Genomic DNA, 26,472 nt, shown 5'->3' with positions numbered 1-26,472 from the left:
AAGTGGAGAAGCCTATTTTGGATCTCAGGGACCACATATCTGCTCTGGTGTGCACACTTAGCTGTAGCTGTAGTGCCTCCCAGGAGAGGATGTGCTTTGAAGTAAACCTTGGACATGGGTGGAATTAGGATAATCAGAGATGAAGGAGAACAATGTATATATGAAGGCAGGCGTGACAAAAAGAAATGTAAAACTGAAAGTGCGTCATATCAGGAGTTGAGATGCATTAAAATTTGTGAAGGCTTGGGAGTGGGTAGGAGGAATTCAAAAAGTACTGAAAAGTACACAGAGGAAAATAATCCATCCTCATTTTCATCTTGCACATTTACTTCCGGTTTTGTTTTTTAGCTAGAGCTGCTTGAAAATGTATACATGCTCATTATAAGAAATATAAACACTATAGCAAATACAACAATAAATGTGTTAAAAGCTCCAGAAATCCTTCTCTCTAAAAAATATTACTACTAATATTAGGAACATATTATTAGATAGTTTTCCACTTATTCAGAGAGAAGGATGAATGGACAGTACAGTTTTCATTTGTACTTTTCTTATTAGGAGAGAGGTACAGAAGCTTCTCATAGGTGTAAAAGTTATCTCTAGGAGCTTCCCAAGTGGCACTAGTGGTAAAGAACCTGCCTGCCAATGCAGAAGACATGAGAGACTTTAATTTGATCCCCGGGTCGGGAAGATCCCCTATAGAAATGGCAACCCACTCCAGTATTCTTGCCTGGAGAATCTCATGGACAGAAAAGTCCGGCAGGCTACAGTCCACAGTGTTGCAAAGAGTCAGACGCAGCTGAAGCAACTTAGCACACACTGGTGCCACAGTGGTCAAGAATCTGCCTGCCAATGCAGCTCTGAGCCCTGATCGGGGAAGACCCCACATGTCACAGAGCCACGAAGCCCGTGAACCACAGCTACTGAGCCTGTGCTCTAGAGCCCAGGAGCTGCAGTTACCGAAGCCTCAGGGCCCTCAAGCCGGTGCTCTGCCACAAGAGAGACCACCACAATGAGAAGCCTGGGCCCTGCAGCTAGAGCGAAGCCTGACAGCATTGAAGACCCAGTACAGCCGAAAAATAAAAGTAAATGTCATCTGTATGTCAATGCAGATTGTTTTTGTTTCTTGAGCAATTTTCTATTGGGGTTGTTATTTCTTATTTTTTATTCTATTATTGTAGTAAATCTTTCTATACTAGGTAAATTAGCTCTTTGTTATATGAGGTGCAGACATCCTGGAGAGTGAAGTCAAGTGAGTCTTAGGAAGCATTTCTATGAACAAAGCTAGTGGAGGGGATGGAATTCCAGCTGAGCTATTTCAAATCCTAAAAGATGATGCTGTGAAAGTGCTGCACTCAATATGCCAGCAAATTTGGAAAACTCAGCAGTGACCACAGGACTGGAAAAGGTCCATTTTCATTCCAATCCCAAAGAAAGGCAATGCTAAAGAAGGTTCAAACTACTGCCCACTTGCGCTCATTTCACATACTAACAAGGTAATGCTCAAAATCCTTCAAGCTAGGTTTCAGCAGTATGTGAACCAAGAAATTCCAGATTTACAAGCTGGATTAGAAAAGGCAAAGGAACCAGAGATCAAACTGCCGGCATCTGTTGGACTGTAGAGTAGCAAGGGAATTCCAGAAAAGCATCTGCTTCATTGATATGCTAAAGCCTTGACTATGTGGATCACAGTAAACTGGGGAAAATTCTTAAAGAGATGAGAATGCCAAACCACTTTACCTGTCTCCTGAGAAACCAGTGTGCAGGACAAGAAGCAGCAAGAAGTTTGAACCAGATATGAAACAACAGACTGGTTCAAAACTGGGAAGGGAATATGTCAAGGCTGTATATTGTCACCCTGCCTATTTAAGTTTGTGCAGAGTACATCATTCGAAATGCCAGGCTGGATGAATCACAAGCTAGAATCAGGATTGCTGGGAGAAGTATCGACAACCTCAGATATGCAGATGATACCACGCTCAGATTTTGCAGATGACAAAAAGTAAAGAGGAGCTAAAGAGCCTGTTGGTGAAGGTGAAAGAGGAGAGTGAAAAAGCTGGCTTAAAACTCAGCATTCAAAAAACTATGATCAGAGCATCTCTTCCCATCACTTCATGGCAAAGAGATGGGGAAAAAGTGGAACCAGTAGCAGATTTTATTTCCTTGGGCTCCAAAATCACTGTGGGTGGTGACTGCAGCCATGAAATTAAAAGATGCTTGCTGCTTGGAAGAAAAGCTATGACAAACCTAAACAGACATCATTTTGCTGGCAAAGGTCCATATAGTCAAAGCTATGGTTTTTCCAGTAGTCATGTACAGATGTGAGAGTTGGACCATAAAGAAGGCTGAGTGCTGAAGAATTGATGTTTTCAAATTGTGGTGCTGCAGAAGACTCTTGAGAGTCTCCTAGACTGTAAGGAGATCACACCAGTCAATCCTAAAGGAAATCAACCCTGAATATTCATTGGAAGGACTGATGCTGAAGCTGAAGCTCCAATAGCTCCAACAGCTTTGGACACCTGTTGCAAAGAACTGACTCACTGGAAAAGACCCTGATGCTGGGAAAGATTGAAGGTGGGAGGAGAAGGGGACAACAGAGGATGAGATGGTTTGATGGCATCACCAACCCAATGGACATGAGTGAGCAAGCTCCAGGAGTTGGTGATGGATAGGGAAGCCTGGTATGCTGCAGTCTATGGGGTTGCAAAGAGTCGGATATGACTTAGTGACTGAACAACAACAGAATATGAGTTGCAAATGGATTCCTTTAGCAATGGGCTGGATTTAATTGTTAAATAAATTCCTTCAAAAAGGATTTATGGGTACTTTATTGCTTGAATTTCATATTTGAGAATGTTTATTTCCATTATACTTGAACAATTCTTTTAAAATTAATTATTGTGGTAAAATATATGTAACATAAAATTTACCATTTTAACCATTTTTGAGTGTACGATTCGGTGGCATTGAGTACATTCAAATTGTTGTGCAGTCAACATCACCATTCATCTCCAGAATGGTGATGGTGTTTTTCTCATCTCAAGCTGAAACTATTTACCATTAAATAGTATTTTCCATTACCTCTTCCTCTTCAGCCCATGGTCACCATTATTCTGATTTTGTCTCTATTAATTTGACTATTCTAGGTACCTAATATAAATGAATTCATATAGTATTTGTCCTTTTGTATCTGCTTTATTTCACTTAACAGTGTTTTTATGGCTCATCCATGCTATAGCATGTCTCATAATTCCAGTCCTTCTTAAGGCTGAATAGTATTTCGTTGTGTATACATACCACAGTTTGCTTATCCACCCATCTATTAATGGAAACTTGGGTTGTTTCCACTTTTTGTCTATTGTAAATAAGGCGGCTATAAATATAATTATACAAATATGTTTAACTGTGTGCTTCCAGTTTGTTAGGGCTTATACCTAGAAGTGGGCTTCCCTTGTGGCTCAGCTGGTAAAGAATCCACCTGCAATGTGGGAGACCTGAGTTCAATCCCGGGTTGGAAGGATCCTCTGGAGAAGGGAACGCCTACCTACTCCCGTATTCTGGCCTAGAAAATTCCGTGGACTGTATAGTCCATAGGGTTGCAAAGAGTCAGACATGACTGAGCGACTTTCACTCTCACTTTCCTACCTAGAAGTAGAGTTTCTGGATCATATGGTAATTTTTTTTTTTTTTTTTTTTGAGGAATGGCCATGCTGTTTTCCATAGTAGCTGTACTATTTCATATTCCCACTAGCAATGCACAAGTGTTCCAGTTTCCCCACATCCTCACCAATGCTTAATATTTCCTGTTTTGTTTTTAATAACAGCCATCCTATTGGGTGTGAAGTGGTATCTTACTGTGGTTTTGATTTGCATTTCCCTAATGCAAATCTTTTCATGTGCTAATACATGTTTCATGCCTAACACATCTTTTCATGTGCTTATTGGCCATTTGTATATCTTGTTTGAAGAAATGTCTCCTCAAATCCTTTGCCCATTAAAAATCTTTTTTAATTGTTGAATTGTCAGAGTTTCTTATATATTTTGAATATTAACCCCTTATTAGATATATGATTTGCAAACATTTTTTTCCCATTCTGTAGATTGCCTTTTTATCTCCTGGTAATCTCCTATTCCAAGGACAAAATATTGGGCAATACACAAAACTTACCCTCTCCAGCTTGACTGAAATACAATCAACATACAACAAAAGTTTTTCATTTTGATGAAGTCCAACTTCTCTATTCTTTTGTTGCCCATACCATCAAATGTCAAGCTTCCCTGCTGACTCAGTGGTAAAGAATCCACTTGTCAGTGCAGGGGACCTGGGTTCAATCCCTGGGTTGGGAAGATCCCCTGGAGAAGGAAATGGTACCAGAGTACCACTCTGGTACTCTTGCCTGGAAAATCCCATGGGCGGAGAAGCCTGGTAGCCTACAGTCCATGGGGTAGCAAAGAGTCTGACATGACTGAGTGACTTCACTTCACTAAGTAACCCTACCGGCCAATGCAGGAGAGGCAAGAGACACATGCTTAATCACTGGGTTGGGAAGATCCCCTAGAGTAGGAAATCACAACCCACTCTAGTATCCCTGCCTGGAAAATCCCATGGACAGAGGAGCCTGGTGGAATACACAGTCCATGAGGTCGCCGAGAATTGGACACAACTGAGCACACACCACACCACACACACACACACACACACACACACACACACACACACACACACACACATCCAGTTTTGGAAGCACCATTGTTGAAAAGACTGTCCTTCCCCCATTCAATGGTCTTGCCATCTTTTAAGACAATCCTTTGACTATGTATGTGAACCTTTGTTTCGGGGCTCTCTGTTCTGTTTCATTGTCTATATGTCTGTCTTTCTGCCAGTACCACAGTGTTCTCATTACTGTCAGTTCAGTTCAGTTCAGTTCAGTCGCTCGGTCGTGTCTGACTCTTTGTGACCCCATGAATCGCAGCACGCCAGGCCTCCCTGTCCATCACTAACTCCCGCAGTTCACCCAAACTCATGTCCATTGAGTCGGTGATGACATCCAGCCATCTCATCATCCCCTTCTCCTCCTGCTCCCAATCCCTCCCAACATCAGAGTCTTTTCCAATGAGTCAACTCTTCGCATGAGGTGGCCAAAGTACTGGAGTTTCAGCTTTAGCATCAGTCCTTCCAATGAACACCCAGGACTGATCTCTTTTAGAATGGACTGGTTGGATCTCCTTGCAGTCCAAGGGACTCTCAAGAGTCTTCTCCAACACCACAGTTCAAAAGCATCAATTCTTCAGCACTCAGCTTTCTTCACTGTCCAACTCACATCCATACATGACCACTGGAAAAACCATACTGTAGCTTCATTTTATTCTTCTCACTTAGGCTATGTTTTATTTCTTCTTCTTGCCTAATTATTATTATGGTCAGAACTCCCTGCACAGTGTTGAACAGAAATGGCCAGATGAACATCCTTGTCATGTTACTGATCTTAGGGGATGAACTTTCAGTTTCACCAGTGAGTATGGCATTACCTATGGGGTTTTTATAGAGGTCATTTATCATATTGAGGGAGTTCTATTTCCAGTTTGCTGAGTGTTTTGTCCTTTGTGTGTGTGTGTGTCAAGAAAAAGTGTTGCATATTATCAAATGATGTGGGTTTTTTCAGCTGTGTAGTTTGTGGGCTCTTGGTTCCCTGACCAGGATTGAACCCATGCCCCATGCAACAGAAGCATGGAGACTTAACTGCTGGATAATCTGGGAATTCCCTGTTAAATTATTTTCTGCATCAATTTATATCATCATTTTTGAAATCCTTCATTCTATTAATGTGCTGTATTACATTGATTGATGTTTGTACATTAAACTACCCCTGTATTCCTGGGATAAATCCCACTTGGTCAAATATGTAATCCTCTTATTATACTGCAGAATTTGGTTTGCTGGTATTGTGTAGAATATTGTACATCTATTTTCATAAGGGATATTGATCTATAGATTTCTTCTGAGGTCTTAGTCAGGATTTGGTCCCAGAATAATGCTGGCCTCGTAGAATGAATTAGGAAGTGTCTTCTACTTTTGGGAAGAAGTTGAGAAGGATTGGTGTTAATTCTTTAAATGCTTGTTAGATTCACCAGTGAAACCATCTGATCCTGGGCTTTTCTTTGTTGGGAGGTTGTTTATTAATTCAAAGTCTGCTCCGATTTCATGTGTGGATCACAATAAACTGTGGAAAATTCTGGAAGAGATGGGAATACCAGACCACCTAACTGGCCACTTGAGAAATCTGTATGCAGGTCAGGAAGCAACAGTTAGAACTGGACATGGAACAACAGACTGGTTCCAAATAGGAAAAGGAGTACGTCAAGGCTGTATATTGTCACCCTGCTTATTTAACTTATATGCAGAGTACATCATAAGAAACACTGGACTGGAAGAAACACAAGCTGGAATCAAGATTGCTGGGAGAAATATCAATAACCTCAGATATGCAGATGATACCACCCTTATGGCAGAAAGTGAAGAGGAGCTAAAAAGCCTCTTGATGAAAGTGAAAGAGGAGAGTGAAAAAGTTGGCTTAAAGTTCAACATTCAGAAAGCGAAGATCATGGCATCTGGTCCCATCACTTCATGGGAAATAGATGGGGAAACAGTAGAAACAGTGTCAGACTTTATTTTTGGGGGCTCCAAAATCACTGCAGATGGTGACTGCAGCCATGAAATTAAAAGACGCTTACTTCTTGGAAGAAAAGTTATGACCAACCTAGATAGTATATTCAAAAGCAGAGACATTACTTTGCTGACTATGGTCCATCTAGTCAAGGCTATGGTTTTTCCTGTGGTCATGTATGGATGTGAGAGTTGGACTGTGAAGAAGGCTGAGCGCCGAAGAATTGATGTGTTTGAACTGTGGTGTTGGAGAAGACTCTTGAAGGTCCCTTGGACTGCAAGGAGATCCAACCAGTCCATTCTGAAGGAGATCAACCCTGGGATTTCTTTGGAAGGAATGATGCTAAAGCTGAAGCTCCAGTACTTTGGACACTTCATGAGAAGAGTTGAATCATTGGAAAAGACTCTGATGCTGGGAGAGATTGGGGACAGGAGGAGAAGGGGACGACCCAGGATGAGATGGCTGGATGGCGTCACGGACTCGATGGACGTGAGTCTGAGTGAACTCCAGGAGATGGTGATGGATAGGGAGGCCTGGCGTGCTGTAATTCATGGGGTCACAAAGAGTCGGACACGACTGAACGGCTGAACTGAACTGAACTGAACTGAGACAATTTTGATAATTTGTGTGTTTGCAGGAATTTGTCCAGTTCATCCAGCTTATCTAATTTGTTTGCAAATGATTATTTATAGTCCTCTCTTATTGGTAGTGATCACCTCCCTCTCATTAACTCGGTCTTTTATATTTATTAGCTAGTTCCAGTTTATCTGTATTCTTTATGCTTTCACATGTTTTTGTGTTAGTGTTGTTCATTTCATTTCAGCCCAAAGGACTCCCTTTAGCATTTCTCATAGAACAGGTCTCACTTCTCTTTTTTTGACCATGCCTGGCAACATGCAGGATCTTAGTTCCCCAACCAGGGGTCAAACCCACGTCCCCTGTGCTGGAACCACAAGGGAAGTCCCAAGCAGGTCTCACTTTTTTCAGAGTGATTAGCCTGGTGGTCCATCTTCTCCATTTCATCCATTTGTTTTCTATGGTAGTTCCCAAAAATCTTTGAACAGAGAAACAGAGACCTTCACCCAGTTTGCTATTTGTCAGATGTGGGAGTAAGTAGAGACTGTTTCAGATGTTGATGACTTTTTACTCATAGTATGGCTGAAGAGTTGAGGGGCAATGTTAGAATCTTCTACTTCTTTCCTTCCACCAGTTTCTAAAGTGTATTAAGTTATGCTGCTTTCTTGTTCGGTTCATTCTGGTGAAAAAAAAAAACTCATAGGTTTTTACATTTTAATGCTCTTTTTGTTTCATCTAGGGGAAGGCAATTCTAAGATGACATTTCTTTCTTTTTTTTTCAGAACTATTTTGTTCATAATCAAAGGCTACATGATTAAGAATAAAGTAGTTCTGAAGGCCCAGTAGACGAGCCTGGGAAATACTGGTACCGCTGCATGCATTCAGCAAACTCTCCTTGATGTATAAGGTGTATTTCCACACCTTCCCTACGCATCCAAGAAAAGAGTTTCTCATATGAGACTCCTGGGGTGAAGAGTCAGTCTGGTTCTTGGTCCTTGGCTGTTGCTTTCTTGCTGGTCCAGCAGAGAGATGATGTCCCAGTGTCTCTGGCAGCCTCTTGCACACCTGTGCTTAAAATGAAAAGAAAGTGAAAGTGAAGTCGCTCAGTTGTGTCCGACTGTTTGTGACCCAGTGGACTGTAGCCCACCAGGCTCCTCCGTCCACGGGATTCTCCAGGCAAGAATACTGGAGTGGGTTGCCATTTCCTTCCCCAGGGTATCTTCCCAACCCAGGGATAAACCCAGGTCTCCTGCATTGCAGGCAGATGCTTTAACCTCTGAGCCACTAGGGGAGTGCTTAAAATGAGGCCCCTTCTTCCCAAGGTGAGACCTTCTGGGGTGGGTCTGCCTGAGACTCCAGGTAGCTATGATTTCTGCTGAGAAACCTCTGATGTATCATCCTGGGCATCCTTTCTCAATCTCATAAGACTTTTATGAGACTCAAATGAAAATACAGATGTATTTTTCCAAATTGTTTTTATAGCAATGGCACATAACATAAGGTATTGTTAATGCTGAATTGCATCATGCCTCTTTCTGTCACCTTAAAAAGTCCTATAGGTGGGGAACACATGTACACTCATGGCTGATTTATGTCAATGTATGGCAAAACCCACTACAATATTGTAATTAGCCTCCAATTAAAATAAATATTTAAAAAGTCCTTTAGGAAAATAAGTGACAAATACCCAAGGGAAAGATTTCTTGTGCTACTTACCACCTGACAGAGAAGACCCTCTGCCCAACATGTTCACCATCATTATTCTAGATGTTAAGCAGACTAATTCTGTCTGGTAAATGCTAGGCTTCTGGACAGAGGAGGCAATGGCACCCCACTCCAGTACTCTTGCCTGGAAAATCCCATGGATGGAGGAGCCTGGTGGGCTACCGTCCATGGGGTCACTAAGAGTCGGACACGACTGAGTGACGTCACTTTCACTTTTCACTTTTGTGCATTGGAGAAGGAATGGCAACCCACTCCAGTGTCTTGTCTTGAGAATCCCAGGGACTGGGGAACCAGGTGGGATGCTGTCTGTGGGGTCACACAGAGTCGGACATGACTGATGCGACTTAGCAGCAGCAACAGCAGCAGCAGGCTTCTGGAATTCAGATGAGTGTTTAGGGAAGTCTGGAGGCAGGAACGATTTGCCAAGAATAGGAAAATATTATAGGGTACACTCCTGTTATCACTTTGATCTGTGGTAGAAAACTTTTTATTATTTTTAATATCTGAATTATTCCTCCACTTCCTTTGCTCTTTCTTATTTCTATGGGCTTCCCTGTGGCTCAGATGGTAAAGAATCTGCCTACAATGTGGGAGACCTGGGTTCAATCCCTGAGTCCAGAAGATCCCCAGGAGAGGGGAATGGCAACCCACTCCAGTATTCTTGCCAGGAGAATTTCAAAGAGTTGAACGTGACTGAGCAACTGAGCACACACACACACACAACTGCAAAGAGGCACTGGTCTTATGCTCCACTTGCAGGGGAACCCAAGCTATGACATTTGTGCAAGAATTCTGGCTGAGTCCTTAGTCAATAGAGCGAGGGTCTCTAGTACACGGGGATTAAATCTTAGCTTTAGAGACTAATTATAGACTTCTGTTAGAATTAGTCCAAGCTGACACAGAGGACACTTCATGCAAAGATGGCCTCAATAAAAAACAGAAATTGTATGGACCTAACAGAAGCAGAAGATATTAAGAAGAGGTGGCACGAATACACAGCCAAGTACTGTACAAAAAAGATCTTCACAACCCAGATAACCACGATGGTGTGATCACTCACCTAGAGCCAGACATCCTGGAATGTGAAGTCAAGCGGGCCTTAGGAAGCATCACTACGAACAAAGCTAGTGGAGGTGATGGAATTCCAGTTGAGCTATTTCAAATCCTGAAAGATGATGCTGTGAAAGTGCTGCACTCAATATACCAGCAAATTTGGAAAACTCAGCAGTGGCCACAGGACTGGAAAAGGTCAGTTTTCATTCCAATCCCAAAGTAAGGCAGTGCCAAAGAATGCTCAAACTACCCCACAATTGCACTCATCTCACATGCTAGTAAAGTAGTAAAGTAAAGTAATGCTCAAAATTCTCCAAGCCAGGCTTCTGCAATACGTGAACCGTGAACTTCCAGATGTTCAAGCTGGTCTTAGGAAAGGCAGAAGAACCAGAGATCAAATTGCCAACATCTGCTGGATCATGGAAAAAGCAAGAGAGTTCCAGAAAAACATCTATTTCTGCTTTATTGACTATGCCAAAGCCTTTGACTGTGTGGATCACAATAAACTGTGGAAAATTCTGGAAGAGATGGGAATACCAGACCACCTGACCTGCCTCTTGAGAACTCTATATGCAGATTAGGAAGCAACAGTTAGAACTGGACATGGAACAACAGACTGGTTCCAAATAGGAAAAGGAGTACATCAAGGCTGTATATTGTCACCCTGCTTATTTAACTTATATGCAGAGTAGATCATGAGAAACGCTGGCCTGGAAGAAGCACAAGCTGGAATCAAGATTGTGGGAGAAATATCAATAACCTCAGATATGCAGATGACACCACTCTTATGGCAGAAAGTGAAGAGGAGCTAAAAAGCCTCTTGATTAGGGTGAAAGAGGAGAGTGAAAAAGTTGGCTTAAAGTTCAACATTTAGAAAACTAAGATCATGGCATCTGGTCCTATCACTTCATGGGAAATAGATGGGGAAACAGTAGAAACAGTGTCAGACTTTATGTTTTTGGGCTCTAAAATCACTGCAGATAGTGATTGCAGCCATGAAATTAAAAGACACTCCTTGGAAGGAAAGTTATGACCAACCTCAGTTCAGTTCAGTTCAGTCATTTAGTCGTGTCCAACTCTTTGCTACCCCATGAACTGCAGCACACCAGGCCTCCTTGTCCATCACCAACTCCCGGAGATCACTCAAACTCATGTCCATCGAGTCAGTGATGCCATTCAGCCATCTCATCCTCTGTTGTCCCCTTCTCCTCCTGCCCCCAATCCCTCCCAGCATCAGAGTCTTTTCCAATGAGTCAACTCTTCGCATGAGGTGGCCAAAGTACTGGAGTTTCAGCTTTAGCATCAGTCCTTCCAAAGAACACCCAGGACTGATCTCCTTTAGAATGGACTGGTTGGATCTCCTTGCAGTCCAAGGGACTCTCAAGAGTCTTCTCCAACACCACAGTTCAAAAGCATCAATTTTTGGTGCTCAGCTTTCTTCACAGTCCAACTCTCACATCCGTACATGACCACTGGAAAAACCATAGCCTTGACTAGACGGACCTTAGTCGGCAAAGTAATGTCTCTGGTTTTTAATATGCTGTCTAGGTTGGTCATAACTTTCCTTCCAAGGAGTAAGTGTCTTTTAATTTCATGGCTGCAATCACCATCTGCAGTGATTTTGGAGCCCCCAAAAATCAGTCTGACACTGTTTCTACTGTTTCCCCATCTATTTCCCATGAAGTGATGGGACCAGATGCCATGATCTTAGTTTTCTAAATGTTGAACTTTAAGCCAACTTTTTCACTCTCCTCTTTCACTCTAACCAAGAGGCTCTTTAGTTCCTCTTCACTTTCTGCCATAAGAGTGGTGTCATCTGCATATCTGAGGTTATTGATATTTCTCCCACAATCTTGATTCCAGCTTGTGCTTCTTCCAGGCCAGCGTTTCTCATGATCTACTCTGCATATAAGTTAAATAAGCAGGGTGACAATATACAGCCTTGATGTACTCCTTTTCCTATTTGGAACCAGTCTGTTGTTCCATGTCCAGTTCTAACTGTTGCTTCCTAATCTGCATATAGAGTTCTCAAGAGGCAGGTCAGGTGGTCTGGTATTCCCATCTCTTCCAGAATTTTCCACAGTTTATTGTGATCCACACAGTCAAAGGCTTTGGCATAGTCAATAAAGCAGAAATAGATGTTTTTCTGGAACTCTCTTGCTTTTTCCATGATCCAGCAGATGTTGGCAATTTGATCTCTGGTTCTTCTGCCTTTCCTAAAACCAGCTTGAACATCTGGAAGTTCACGGTTCACGTATTGCTGAAGCCTGGCTTAGAGAATTTTGAGCATTACTTTACTTGCGTGTGAGATGACTGCAATTGTGGGGTAGTTTGAGCATTCTTTGGCATTGCCTTTCTTTGGGATTGGAATGAAAACTGACCTTTTCCAGTCCTGTGGCCACTGCTGAGTTTTCCAAATTTGCTGGTATATTGAGTGCAGCACTTTCACAGCATCATCTTTCAGGATTTGAAATAGCTCAACTGGAATTCCATCACCTCCACTAGCTTTGTTCGTAGCGATGCTTCCTAAGGCCCACTTGACTTCACATTCCAGGATGTCTGGCTCTAGGTGAGTGATCACACCATCGTGGTTATCTGGGTTGTGAAGATCTTTTTTGTACAGTACTTGGCTGTGTATTCTTGCCACTTCTTCTTAATATCTTCTGCTTCTATTAGGTCCATACCATTTCTGTCCTTTATAGAGCCTATCTTTGCATGAAATATTCCCTCGGTATTTCTAATTTTCTTGAAGAGATCTCTAGTCTTTCCCATTCTGTTGTTTTCCTCTATTTCTTTGCATTGATTGCTGAGGAAGGCTTTCTTATCTCTCCTTGCTACTCTTTGGAACTCTGCATTCAGATGGGCATATCTTTCCTTTGCTCCTTGCTTTTCACTTCTCTTCTTTTCACAGCTATTTGTAAGGCCTCCCCAGACAGCCATTTTGCTTTTTTTGCATTTCTTTTCCATGGGGATGGTCTTGATCCCTGTCTCCTGTACAATGTCACGAACCTCTGTCCATAGTTCATCAGGCACTCTATCTATCAGATCTAGGCCCTTAAATCTATTTCTCACTTCCACTGGATAATCATAAGGGATTTGATTTAGGTCATACCTGAATGGTCTAGTGGTTTTCCCTACTTTCTTCAATTTAAGTCTGAATTTGGCAATAAGGAGTTCATGATCTGAGCCACAGTCAGCTCCTGGTCTTGTTTTTGTTGACTGTATAGAGCTTCTCCATCTTTGGCTGCGAAGAATATAATCAATCTGATTTCGGTGTTGACCATCTGGTGGTGTCCATGTGTAGAGTCTTCTCTTGTGTTGTTGGAAGAGGGTGTTTGCTATGACCAGTGCGTTCTCTTGGCAAAACTCTATTAGCCTTTGCCCTGCTTCATTCCATATTCCAAGGCCAATTTGCCTGTTACCCCAGGTATCTCTTGGCTTCCTACTTTTGCATTCCAGTCCCCTATAATGAAAAGGACATTTTTTTTGGTTGTTAGTTCTAAAAGGTCTTGTAGGTCTTCATAGAACCGTTCAACTTCAGCTTTTTCAGTGTTACTGGTTGGGGCATAGACTTGGATTACTGTGATATTTAATGGTTTGCCTCGGAAACGAACAGACAGCATTCTGTCGTTTTTGAGATTGCATCCAAGTACTGCATTTAGGAGTCTTTTGTTGACCATGATGGCTGCTCCATTTCTTCTAAGGGATTCCTGCCCGCAGTAGTAGATATAATGGTCATCTGAGTTAAATTCACCCATTCCAGTCCATTTTAGTTCGCTGATTCCTAGAATGTTGATGTTCACTCTTGCCATCTCCTGTTTGACTACTCCCAATTTGGTTTGATTCATGGACCTAACATTCCAGGTTCCTATGCAATATTGCTCTTTATAGCATTGGACCTTTGCTTCTACCAGTCACATCCACAGCTAGGTATTGTTTTTGCTTTGGCTCCATCCCTTCTTTTTTTCTGGAGTTATTTCTCCACTGATCTCCAGTAGCATATTGGGCACCTACCGACCTGGGGAGTTCCTCTTTCAGTATCCTATCATTTTGCCTTTTCATACTGTTCATGAGGTTTTCAAGGCAAGAATACTGAAGTGGTTTGCCATTCCCTTCTCCAGTGGACCACATTCTGTCAGACCTCTCCACCATGACCAACGTAGATAGCATATTAAAAACCAGAGACATTACTTTGCCAACAAAGGTCCCTCTAGTCAAGGCTATGGTTTTTCCAGTGGTCATGTATGGATATGAGAGTTGGACTGTGAAGAAAGTTGAGCGCCGAAGAATTGATGCTTTTGAACTATGGTGTTGGAGAAGACTCTTGAGAGTCCCTTGGACTGCAAGGAGATCCAACCAGTCCATTCTAAAGGAGATCAGTCCTGGGTGTTCATTGGAAGGAATGATGCTAAAGCTGAAACTCCAATACTTTGGCCACTTCATGCCAAGAGTTGACTCATTGGAAAAGACTCTGATGCTAGGAGGGATTGGGGGCAGGAGGAGAAGGGGATGACAGAGGATGAGATGGCTGGATGGCATCACTGACTCGATGGACATGAGTTTGAGTAAACTCTAGGAGTTGGTGATGTCCTGCGATTCATGGGGTTGCAAAGAGTCAGACACGACTGAGCGACTTACCTCACTGAACCAACTGACACAGAGAAAAGTCACATGAAGGTGTGGTATGACTTACCAGACCGTGAAAATAAAATTTGTGGGCAGTTATTATTTTAAAAAATCATTTATTAAAACATCTTCATTTCCCAAGGCACGTCAGTAGCTTTCACAAAAATACTTTTTTTTTTTTAAACCAGGTGAAGCATATGCTCTAGGAGTACCATGGTAACATATTCAGAAAAGAGAAGACAATTTTACATTGAACACAGAGTATCTCCCAGTGTTAAACCACTGAAGCGAGCAACTCCGAAAGACTGTGAGCACAACTTAACTTTCTTCTTTGTAATTTTTTCCCCATGATTAAGTGTCACAAAAGGAACACATACAATGACATCATTTTTGGCACTCAGAGAAGTGCTAGTATAGCTAAGGCTGGCGAGGCCTTGCAGAGGTGGCAACTGCAAACCGTTGCCAGAGTGATTCTGAGATGAAACGAACAAACCACGAAACAAAAGACAAAACCCGGAGGCTGAGGAACCAGCCTTTCCTAAGTCTATTCTGAAGGGCAAATAACTTAAGGAGAAAAAAGACATAGCAACAAACAACCAGCAAATAAAACACAAACAATCAAAATCCACATTATAGTTTTGGGAGAAGAGACAAGTTTGCTTGTCTCTTTCACTGATTTACTTCCTTCAAACCATATGTTAGAAACCATAGTAGCTAGGAGACCTGATTCACACAGCAGTGGAAAACACGTATAGTAGCTTCGGTGATGCACCTCTGTGGGCCCAGACAAGCCCAGTGCTTCGATCAGATGTAAACAAGTCTACCCAGTAGTCTGAGTGGCCTAAGTGCTCGTGCGTCAAAGCGCTTGTCTGTGTTCTGTATCTGCTCAGTTTCCTCCATGTTGAATTCTTCTAGCTTTCCCCAGACCTGTATTCTCCTGCCCTGGGGAAGCAACAATATCCTTTGTAACTGAGAAAGTATGAGAAACCAAACTTCCTGTGAAATTTCTTCTCTTCCTCTAAAGGGCACCATTAGAGGGAAACGGGGAACAGATGTTTCGCGGGGTGGGGGTTGGGGAGGGGAGGACTAGACCCTCAGGTCTATCAGAGGCCTTTTTAGGCAGTCTGAAATTAAAATGTAAATTTAACAAATGCCTCTCCTATTTTTTCCAGATCCTACTGGTTCCAGTTAGTGGTTAACTTCTTAGGAAGTGCCAGTCCATCATTGTAATGGTTAGGATTTATCCAAAGTTGTCTATCAGTAGCCAGAGTCCCTGGAGAAAGGTAGTGTCTAGGACCATAAGCAGCTGAGTTTGGGTGTCCATCCATGAGCAAGGCCGACACAGCATCCATAGAATCAATAGCAAAGACCTTTGCCACTGAAGGACCAGTGTTTGCACAAGCCACTTCTGACAAGATAGTCTTTCCTCTTCACTTTCTCACTGGAGGCTGTGTTAGAAGGATGTGCTTTTAAGGACTGTGGGGCTTTCTTCACCATCCTTTAACATCCTTGTGTGGCTTGGAGTCTGCCTGTATTTTATTCTATAAAGACAAGTCAAACAAAAGTTAGTAACAAATCTTAGAAAGATTATCTACCAGTCTCAAAACAAACCCCACCCCCGCCACTGCCATAGCTGAAGTTATCTCACTAAAGGGGGGTAAAAAAAAGCATACAGCAGATTCTGAAAGGTTTCTCCTTGTCTCTGTACTGTCCCAGAGTTGCTGTTGCTGTGGAGAGGTGCATGATGACCTGGCGGTCTGGGTCCAGCCAGAAAGAACAGGCGGTAAGCACCTGGACACGTCCGATCCTCTTACGGCTCAACTAGTCCATGGCATTTCTGAGTCCGTGGGGAACTCTCTGCCAGGCCCAGATCTAGCGCATTAACTTTGTGAAGAAGGAGGCCGCCTTACCCTTTGACCCTTAGCATCTGGTCAATGGTATCTGGGAGTGGAGTGCCGAAGGTCTCTGGGAGGAACAAGGTGAGGATGGCTGTCAGGATGGTCAGACTCCCCATGAGAATGTAGGGCAGGAAGCGGTCGTAGGCACCTGTGGCAAAGCAGACAGAGTCCCAAGCTGAGGATGCAATTGGACGTGGTCTTTCCCCCTCCTCTCATGTCTCTGGGACTCTAATGGGTATCACCTGGCTTCTCAGCCTTGGCATCTCCCAGTCTGAGCTGCCATATTGGAATGTGGCACCTAGGCAGATCACAGAACCCAGAGTTGGCACAAACCAGCAGTACCTTGGTGCAGGGGAGGGGTGTAGACTGGAAAGATGGGGCTGGGCCATTTCTATTTGTATTTCCTTTCCTTTTTCTTTTTGACTACACCCTGTGGCATGCGGGATCTCAGTTCCCCGACCAGGGATCGAATCCACGCCCTCTGCAGTGGAATTGCAGAGTCTTAACCACTGGGCTGCCAGGGAAGTCCCTCCATTCCTATTTCCTAATGCTGGGTTTCCAAGGAACTCGAGGTACTTATCCAGGGACAGGAATAACTCCTCCACCTCTCCAGACGTGTCACAACCCACTTGATTTGTCTTCAGGCCAGGTCAGGAGGTGTTTCTGCTTGTCAGATCTCTGCAGCATGTTCACAAAGTGCTCCCAAGGTGGGGCCACCCCTCCCCAGAGATGTGCCAGCTAGGAATGTGCAGGGGCACTGCAGCTGCTGTGAGGAAATAATCCTGAGAAAGATAAAACTGGGGCCCTGTCACATAAAATGCCAAAACGCAGATCTTTGCACAGTGTAAAACTGCTGCGTTGACTGCTTCAAGTTACAGAGGTTCTCTGTTCATCAGATCTCTTCAGTGGACATCTTTCCCTTCCTATTCCTTTTAAATTCCAAGAAGGAATTTCCCCAATTAAGTACACTGGCTCCCTAGACACGCTGCAATTTCTTAGGACTGGGGAATTATGTTCTCAGGCGGAAGGCCTAGGAAGGCTAAAACAGGCACAAGCCCTCCACTCTTGTCAATTTCTAGCTTGTTTATAGGTTGTTTTCCACATGACTGCTTCCACCACAGTGCGCCTCAATAGGAACCCTCTCCAGGCACAGACCCAGTCTTGGCTGTGTGTACACTTGTTTTCCTGTCGAGCAGTCCCCAGCCCACATCACAGCCAATCAGTGCTTCCACCCCACCCCTCCCATGTGCGCTCTGCCCCGAGGGACTTACCAAGGTAAACGAAGTAGGGAGACAGGATGCTGCCCAGGCGGGATGCTGTGGAGCTGACTCCCACGCCCATGTTCCTGACCACTGTGGGGTACAGCTCGGCCGTGTACACGTAGACCATGGAAAAGGCAGCTGTGACTCCAAACTTACCCACCATCACCAGGACTGTAGCCAAGTAATACAGCTCTGGGGAGGCAAAGGGAGGCTGGTAGGAGGAGGCAACAACCCAAGGTACAATGCTGCTGAGAGTGGGTGTTTTTGTGTTTTTTTTTTTGCCTGAAACAGACATATTTTCTCCCTTTTTTTTCTGGGAAGGGTTGGGCAGGGAAGTTTCTATAATTTCTTATTGTGGGATAAGGGGCTTATGTCCCTCCAAGTTGCTTACTGAGAGGAGGCTGGGACTGGCAGCTGTGTGAGGACATTCTCCTCAGCCTAGATATCACCAGAGTGAGCCCCTCAATAATCCAAAGGAAACTTGCTCCCCAGTCACAAAGTCACTGAAGACATGGAACCTCCTGCTGCCAGCACTGTGGAATTATCTAAGGATTTGTGTATAAATGGGAAGTTCAATCATAACTCACTTCATGCTTTCACTCTGCTCAGCACCTCACAGACCAGCAGACCTTCAGGAATGACCCTCTGATCTCCCCTGCTTGCTGTGCCAACGCAGAGATGCTGCGAGCACCCTGTGGGTCTCCCTGAGCTCTGGTGTGGGCCTCCACATACACCCCTGGGCTCCTAGCCACACTATGCAGAGTGTTGCCAGCCTCAGGGACCCAGAGGTCCCCTGATCCATAACAACTCAGGCTCCCACCACGGACATGAGGGTCCATAAACCGTTTCATGAGCTTTCAAAGACTTCACGCCCTTCTGTAGGATACAAAGACGGTTTTACAAATAAACTCCTGCAGCTGGCCTTTGAGAACCGTGCTGTGGACTGATCCTCCCATTTCCCTCCCCTCACCTCTTACCCAACAGTCCAGGCTCATTACCTCCTCAAGGTCTTGGCCTTTGCTTTTTTTTGGCCTGAAATGTTCTGCTTCTAGACTTTTTCCTAGGTTTCTCCATCATTTCATCTGTTGCTACTCAACTGCCCCCTCTTCAGGGATACTGTCTATGACCACTCTATATAAACTAGCTCTCCAGTGTCCTTCATTGTCTTTATAAAAGGTAACACTGTCTGTACTATACTAAGCATTTTATTTACTTGTTCACTGTCTGTCTTCCCAACTGGAACGTGAGCTCCAGGAAGACCTGGGGCCCTGCCCAGCTAGTTTACTTCTGCTCCTTAGCCCCAAGCACAGTGCCTCCCCCCCAGTAAACACTGTGCAGCTGCTTATTGAATGAATAAATGACAAAGACGGGGCCAGGTTGAAAAGACACAGGGATGGCTCTCTTCCCTCCCCCTCACTCTGCAAAAACCAACATGCACACATTAACTTGGGTAGAAGAGTACCATCAACTGCCAGCCCCACATGGCTGCTGTCCCTCCTGCCCCCAAAGCCAGGCCATGATGACTGTCTGGTCCTGGGAGATACTTTCTCCTGATTTGTTGAACAAGAACACAGATATGCAGGCAAGCTCTAACGGCATCACTTCATGCTGTTTACTAACTGGGTGAGACAGTGTGGTAGAAACTGAGTGACTCAGTGGATATCTCAGACCGCAGACACGTATGGGACTTACCTGGGGGCACGAGCTGCACAAAGAGAAGAACGCTGCCACCTAGGAAGAGGGCAGTGGCCATGGAGTATCGTCGGGGCAGGTGCCGCAGCAGCAGCCAGGCCAACACATATGCTGGGACTTCAACCACGGCCGAAAGGAAGCAGTTCAAATAGACGTCCCCATGCAAGTTAGGGGTGTCAAGGGAGAGCCCGAAGTAGCCCACTGATATGGTCAGCCTGAAACAGAGTGCCGAGAAAAGCTGGAGAAGCAGCATCCAGGTGCCTCCCTACCTGGGTGACTTTTAAAATATCATTACTGCAGGAAATTCAAAACTATCCTCACCAGGAGGGCAGCAGATTTAACCTTGAGTCCTGTTTCTTAGAAACAAAGATAACTTCCCCCAGACCAGGGTACCTTTTGGGTGAGACTACTATCAAAGCATTCCAAAGTGTCCCAACAAAGACATATAATTCAGACAGATTTCCTGTGTTGGAAAAAAAAAAACCAAGACCCAACAACCTGTCAACAGGCCTTTTGACTTTACAAATCCTAAGTTGTGTGTACTCAGCAGTGTCTGACAGGGGAGCCCAGGCTCCTCTGTCCATGGGATTCTCCAGGCAAGAATATTAGAATGGGTTGCTATGCCCTCCTCCAGGGGAACTTCCTGATCCAGGGATTGAACCAGTCTTCTGCATCTTCTTCTTCTCCTGCGTCTTCTCCTGCCTGGACTGGCAGGCAGATTCTTTACCACTGAGCCCCCCAGGAATCCTAAGCTGAAGCACTCAGAAAAGCTTACCTCTCTACTCTCCGAACCTCCCAGATCCAGCAAATGCAGAAGGAGCTCGGGAATGAGTAAAGAGGCAGCTATTAAGTGGGGTGTGGTAAGATTGGTGACATAACATAAAATAAGGATCAGTCACTGGTCAAATATTTAGAGAAAGATCCCTGGCAGACCCTCTGGAGCGATGAGCCAAGAGACTGGTCAGAAGCAGCTGATCCCAACCCCACCAGACTTGCGAGGAGGAAAGGGAGCTCCCAGTGGGCCATCTGAGTGCCTGTCTCCAGCAGACATTCCCTCTGCTGACGGTCAGCACTTTTTGGCAAACCAGACCAACATGAATCAGATTTTTTCTAACTCATCAGCAGGTTGAAGCCACAGCTGCCATAACCAGGGAAGAGGGCTCATACAGGAGTCCCTGGGAAATCCAGAGCAGGTGGAAAGCCTGGGTGAACCTCAGGACGGGTGACTCACTGCAGGCTGGCAAGTCTGTGGTGCAGGCTGAATGCTGGTTTTGTCTGAGGCCAACTCAGGGGCGGTGTGCTGCCCTGAGGGATCCCGGGCCATTCCTTGGAAATGGGTGACGCATAGTACCCCCCAGGGAGCAACCCAGCTGGTTGCCAAGGCTTGTTGACTCTAGCAATAAGGACTCTGAGATGTAGCCTGCCTCCCTCCCCCACTGCAGGCTCAGGTAGTCACCTGTAATCCCAAGGGTTTGGCCACCGAGCAAACACTCTCTGGGCACTCAGATGTGTTCCTTCTTTCTGATAAGTCACAAATCCCTGCCTGACACACTTGGGGAGATGCCATGTGAGAAGGAACTTGAAGAGGACATGCGGGCCATGGCTCTGCTTCCAGGACAGTCTCCAAACATTCCAGAGGGAAGACTTCCTGCTTCCACATTTCCAGAATGTACATGGCAGCCTCTGTAACCGAAAGGACGTGGAGTCTTCACTTAGAACTTCTTAAAGCCCTCAGCAGTCCTCCTCCGTCACCGTCTGATGCGCTGTCGACAGAACAACTAAACTGGGGACCCAACGTGAGCAGCTCTTCACCTTATGACCCGGAGGGATCCCCAAAGATCCCGTATTTTCCTCAAGAGCCCCCACAACAGTTTTTGTACTCCTCCTCTGAAATTCCATTAAGAACCAGGACCTGCCCACTTCTTTAATTGCAAGGCACATCTGTGCCACTTTCTGATGACACAGGCTTTCAATTCTGGTCTGAGACAGGTCTACAAATGTGAAGCCTGAGAGCTACTGCCAGAAGCTGCGTCTGGAGGCCCCGGGTAGGTCTCACTTACGCACCACAGAATTATGGACATGACGGTGATCATCCGGATGTTCCGGGTTCGAACCAGATCCAGGATGCTGTGGGACTGCTGCTTCTTGGAGCTTAGGTCTTGTAGCTGTGGGCAACAGGACAAGGGTATGGGAGGGAGAGAGGGTTGGAGACTTAGAGACCCCAGAACAGACTCGAAACCCTGGCATCTTAGCTTTCTGTGTCTCTGACTTGGGGAGTGGTTCGTGTTTCTTGCTTGAAAAGAAGAGTAGGTGTAGAGGCTGTTCTTGGGCTGCAGAAGGCTTCACCAGGCCTTGTCGATAACAAATTAGTGAACAAGAAAGAGGAGTAAAAGTAAGTGACCAGCCTGTAACGTAATGCAGCCAAGGAGGAGGCCTACGCTGATTGCTCTCTCTTAGCACCATCCCGAACCCCGTCAATGGCCACATTCCAGGGAGGCCTCTGAGCATTCCTTCCCAAGCCTGGCTCCCAGCCTTCTGGGTCAGAGAGAGAAACTGGCTGTGTAGTTTATTGATATGGTATTTTTTTTAAAGAATTAATGTTTTTTGGTCCTCCTACCATGTAGTTACTGGTCTACTTCCAAGGAAAAAAAAATTTCAGATAGAAAAACAGGAAAATTGACCTTGGCTTCACCCAGTGTAACTTCCTATGAAACTTGGCACAGCCAAGGACATTAATAAACTACACGTCTAAACACACTGATGTTGCTTTCTTAAGCAAACCCAGCTTTGGAGTCTGTTTTTCCTGAGTTAGCAGTTCAACAAAAGGTCAACTTTTGACCTAACTGATCCCCTGAAATAGCCTCATTCCTATAAAAATGCCAGTGGATTCATGGGTTCACCAGACTGACCTCTGCAAAGCTACCAAGGCTACCTAACTCAGAAGCCTTCCCTGCCATCTACCCCTTACTGAACTCTGACCAAGTCCTTTCTAGGACATCCGAGTAGGAGCTGGTGCTGGGCCACTTCTTAACTGTGAGGCTGGCAGAGCCATCAGTGGCCAGTGGCTTCTTTGCCTCCTCTAGTAACTGGTCTCTCTTTCCCAAGCCTAAACTCTGTATTGGAAGTCAGACTGGCTCGAACGCGCCTTTGCACCCAGCAATATGCTCCTGCTGGCTCTTTCCACAGCCAGGCCCTTGTCTTTGTCAGAGCAGAGACATACTCCAGAATCCCATCAGCCAACAATGACATCTAAGCTCTTCTGGGAGCCACGGGACTGAGGAAAACTGCTCGTTACAGACAGGGTGGAAACACAGGGAACAGGAAAGAGAAGCAAGACCCAGGAATCAGGCAGAGCCAGGAAATTACTCACTGCATGGGAGAACAGGGTTTGCAGGAGGGTGTGAGGTTGGGGGAGGGCGGATGTCGAAAAGGACCTGGCTCTAAGACGATGCTCAACCACTCCCCACTGGTAGGCGGAAGGAGACAGGACAGTTTTAACTCCTAATCTATTTTTGTTTCATATTTTAGGCAGTGCATTTTTTTTTAAAATTAGAAACTGCCCAAGGTATAAGAAACAATGATTTCCCAGAATGCCAACTTCATGGAAGACCTTTTACACATAAAGAGTTTTTATTATGAAAAGTAATGGTTTAACTGTATGATCACCTAAAAGAGAAGATGTCTACAAAGTATGAAAATCTAAAATCCACAGGAAAGGTAAAGGAATTGAGGCAGCTGGCACCTTCTCAATTTCTGAATTTTAACAGGACCTGCCTTGGGGGCAGCTGGGGCTTGGGCATAGAGAGGGCCAGGCTGCTGTGTAAAGGGAGGGCTTTGGGGCTGTGTGATGCTGACCTAAAATTGTGGTCACCGGGACCCTCCCACCAGCCCCTGCACGGTGCTCACCTCACTGGAGTCAAAGATGGTTGAAGGTGCAATGATCCCATTGGTTTTGGCAGCCCTACGGATGATCACCTCTGCCTCCTGAAATCGTCCCTGAGAGATGAGCCATCGGGGGGACTCAGGGATGAACCTGGAAGTACAAGAAGCAATCTCACTGAGCCTTCTGTCCCTCAGACCAGGTGGAGCACACGTGGAGGTGGGAAGTGGGGTTTCAGAACCAGAGCGAGGCTTGAGGAATGTTTGATACTTCCATGCCAGAAGCTAAGAGATGCACTGTGCTACAGCCAGTAAGTGTGAGCCTCTGATCACACTGGAGTACACAGAATTTACAGGGGCCGACACACCCTGATGGGTGGGATTCCTCCCTGGCTGGCCACCTCCCATTTCTGAGGAGTGGTGGTGCCACCTGCTGGACACTAAGTAGACAGGCGTAACGTGGGTTCCTGCAGCCCGGCTTCTGTCATGGGCTGAGCTGGGGCGGGGGGGCGGGGGGGGGGACACACCTCACCTTGCTGTACTCCCCTGCTTGTTCCTGGCATCCCCAGAAGCTTTTCCACTGGCCTCTGACAGCTTCTAGTTTGTCGTCATCCCTCCCTCCTTGATTTTTCCACTTGACTCTCTATAGGGCACTTGGGTGTTCTGAGACTTTGTGGGTCTTATTTTCTACCTCACCAGGTGGCCTCTGCCCTTGGGTCATAACCAGGACTCATCTGTGTCTTCTGTGCCCTGTATCTTCTCCCACTATCCTCTGCAATGTTCTCACATCCACGTGGGCCAGGGACCTCACCATCCCTACCTGCAACGTGGGATTCCCGCCTCAGCTGCATTCTCTCTCTTCGTATGGAATAGCCTTCTCTCTGCTTGTCCAGCTCTATCTTGGAGGCTAAGATGGAGCCTGGCTTCCTCCATCCTGCTGCCTGGAGGACTCTCACAACGTGCTACCTCTTCTCTCAGTCCTGTGGCCTGAGGCTGTAGCAGCACGCAACCACAGCCAGGGCCTAAGCTGTCTTGTCCTGCGGTCTGACAGCTTCCTGGAGGTCATGCTGGACTATCGTCTTGCAGCTACTGCTTTTTCCTCTGTCTACACTCCGATCAACCCAGCACAGGGCTGAGAACAAGTCTGTTGATTTCCTGAAGTTGTTTTGTTTTTGGCTTTTCTGTGGATGGAAAAACATTCTGAAAGAACTTAGGATGTGTGGGTTGCTGCTGCCCCCTAGTGAAAGCCAGACAGAAGACACCCTGCTGGTGTCTTCTACAGCCTCATGCCACAGGACCGAAAGAAGAGGGAGCACATTGTAAGTGAGAGTCCTCCAGGTGCCAGGCACAGGGCACACTCACCACCACAGCGCTGCACACAGCACCCCCGGCACCGTCAGCGCCAGCAGCAGCATCCGCCAGTCTCTGATGAAGTAAGCAAACAGTGGCAGCAGCATGTAGCCAAATGCATAAAATATGCACACGCCTAACGTAGAGAATATAATACGAACTGACTTGCCAAGAATTTCTGTTCCTGTTCAAAACAAGGGAGGAGTCGAGTTAGTATTTTAATTCTGGTCATTTCCTTATTCATCTTCTCTTGTGTAATTTTCAACATACAGATAAGGGATCAGGCAGAATTATCTCAAAAGTTTCTAAGCCTTTGGGAGGGACAGGATTCTGACCACCTGCCGCCATCACTTCCTGAAACCCTATGCTAAAGATGCCATGTGGGGCCTCAAATTTAAATCTTCACTGAGGAAGGGTTCATTAAAGGAGAAGTTGCTATTATAGCCACATGTACTGACTATTGCACTTTTAAGAAAAAATTTTCTATTAAATGTGAAGAGAAACAAATAATCCTTTCAACAATCAACCCAAGGAACCTAATGACCCAAAAGCTAGAGTTAGGGTCCTCTGAACAGTGAAACTGGCAGCTTCTCAGTGAAAGCAGGCCAAACCCTTGCACTGTGGATTATGAATTAAAACCGTGAAGGTCTCGTGACTAAAGCCCACCCCCATCAAGTCATTCTTTTTTAAAAAAGATTTTTAAACAAATGTGGACCATTTTTAAAGTCTTTATTGACTTTTTTACAACATTGCTTCTGTTTCGGGTTTTGTTTTGTTTTGTTTTGCCCATAGGCATGTGGCATCTTAGCTTCACAACCAGGAATTGAACTCTCACCCTCTGCATTGGAAGGCAAAGTCTTAACCACTGGACCACCAAGGATGTCCCTCAATTCACTCTTGCCAGTCAATTTCACTAGCCACTGTGTGTTTCAGAAGAGGCAGTTTTCTTCCTTGGTGAGCCTGCCAATCATGGCCCTTGGTCCTCATGTCATGCCTTCCTCTTTCCTTAGCTACCCCAGCCCTGGGAAATGGCAGGCCCTATTTTTAACAGAAGATGTTTAGGTGAACTCTAGCAAAATGGCCATCAAGTACTAATGAGACCAAGGTGCCACACGTTGGGGGCCAGAGAAGAACTGGAAATCAGCAGTTAGGCTATCGTGCTGCTGGGGACACAAGGCTGGGTGGGCACTTGGAGGACTCCCTTTCTATGCCTCCTAATTGGGTCCACCAAGGATCCCTGGTTGGCACTGGCAGAGACCACCTCCCCGAAGGGACATCACAGCTGTCCCCAGAAAGTGGGTGGTGGGATGATGGTGAAACACAGAATCAAGTACTCAACTCCAAACTGATGGCCATACCCAGGACAAATGCTGCCACATAGTTGGAGATCTGGCCCATGCCTACAAGGAAAAACAGCACGGTAAACATCTCAAAGTTCTTCGAGAAGATCTGCAGGAAGCTGAAGCCTGTCTGCATGCCCATCGTCACAAACAGCACGTTCTTCCGACCAAACCTGGGAAGGAAAGGAGAGTGGCAGAGAACCAGCTGGGAGAAGGCAGCAGGAACGGGCCCCCCAAGGGGGGCTTTCCCCGGGGTCATTCAGGGAGGGGTTGTGGACAGTGCTGCCAGGGCACTTGGTGTGGGGGCCGTCCTGGTCTCTCGGTCCCTAGGCTGTTACCAGTGCACAGCCTGGGCACCAGCGTTGCCCAAAAGGCAGTGCCAGAGTTAACACAATGATCACAAGGG

The 26,472-nt window shown here is 45.4% G+C and overlaps 1 protein-coding gene and 1 long non-coding RNA gene across 2 annotated transcripts in view; one reads left to right on the top strand and one right to left on the bottom strand.

Annotated features, from left to right (window-relative positions):
* The window catches only part of LOC108636386, a 22,305-nt gene extending 7,081 nt beyond the window's left edge, over positions 1 to 15,224 (top strand). Inside the window, exon 2 of the long non-coding RNA XR_001918331.1 lies at positions 14,834 to 15,224. This is a non-coding gene — a long non-coding RNA (uncharacterized LOC108636386). The remainder of the gene's footprint in view (positions 1 to 14,833) is intronic.
* SLC22A5 (solute carrier family 22 member 5) overlaps positions 14,745 to 26,472 on the bottom strand; it is a 26,159-nt gene continuing 14,431 nt past the window's right edge. The window contains exons 3-10 of the mRNA XM_005682678.3: positions 26,085 to 26,239; positions 24,739 to 24,910; positions 23,404 to 23,530; positions 21,562 to 21,662; positions 19,498 to 19,712; positions 17,815 to 17,997; positions 16,556 to 16,691; positions 14,745 to 16,186 (exon numbers count right to left, since the gene is read on the bottom strand). Coding sequence (XP_005682735.3) covers positions 16,099 to 16,186; positions 16,556 to 16,691; positions 17,815 to 17,997; positions 19,498 to 19,712; positions 21,562 to 21,662; positions 23,404 to 23,530; positions 24,739 to 24,910; positions 26,085 to 26,239 — 1,177 coding nt within the window. The 3' untranslated portion in view covers positions 14,745 to 16,098. The remainder of the gene's footprint in view (positions 16,187 to 16,555; positions 16,692 to 17,814; positions 17,998 to 19,497; positions 19,713 to 21,561; positions 21,663 to 23,403; positions 23,531 to 24,738; positions 24,911 to 26,084; positions 26,240 to 26,472) is intronic.

The sequence above is a fragment of the Capra hircus genome, chromosome 7 (assembly GCF_001704415.2).
Source record: "Capra hircus breed San Clemente chromosome 7, ASM170441v1, whole genome shotgun sequence".
Taxonomy (NCBI): domain Eukaryota; kingdom Metazoa; phylum Chordata; class Mammalia; order Artiodactyla; family Bovidae; genus Capra; species Capra hircus.
Note: the sequence above shows the minus strand (reverse complement) of the source record. Positions and strands in the feature narration are given on the sequence as shown.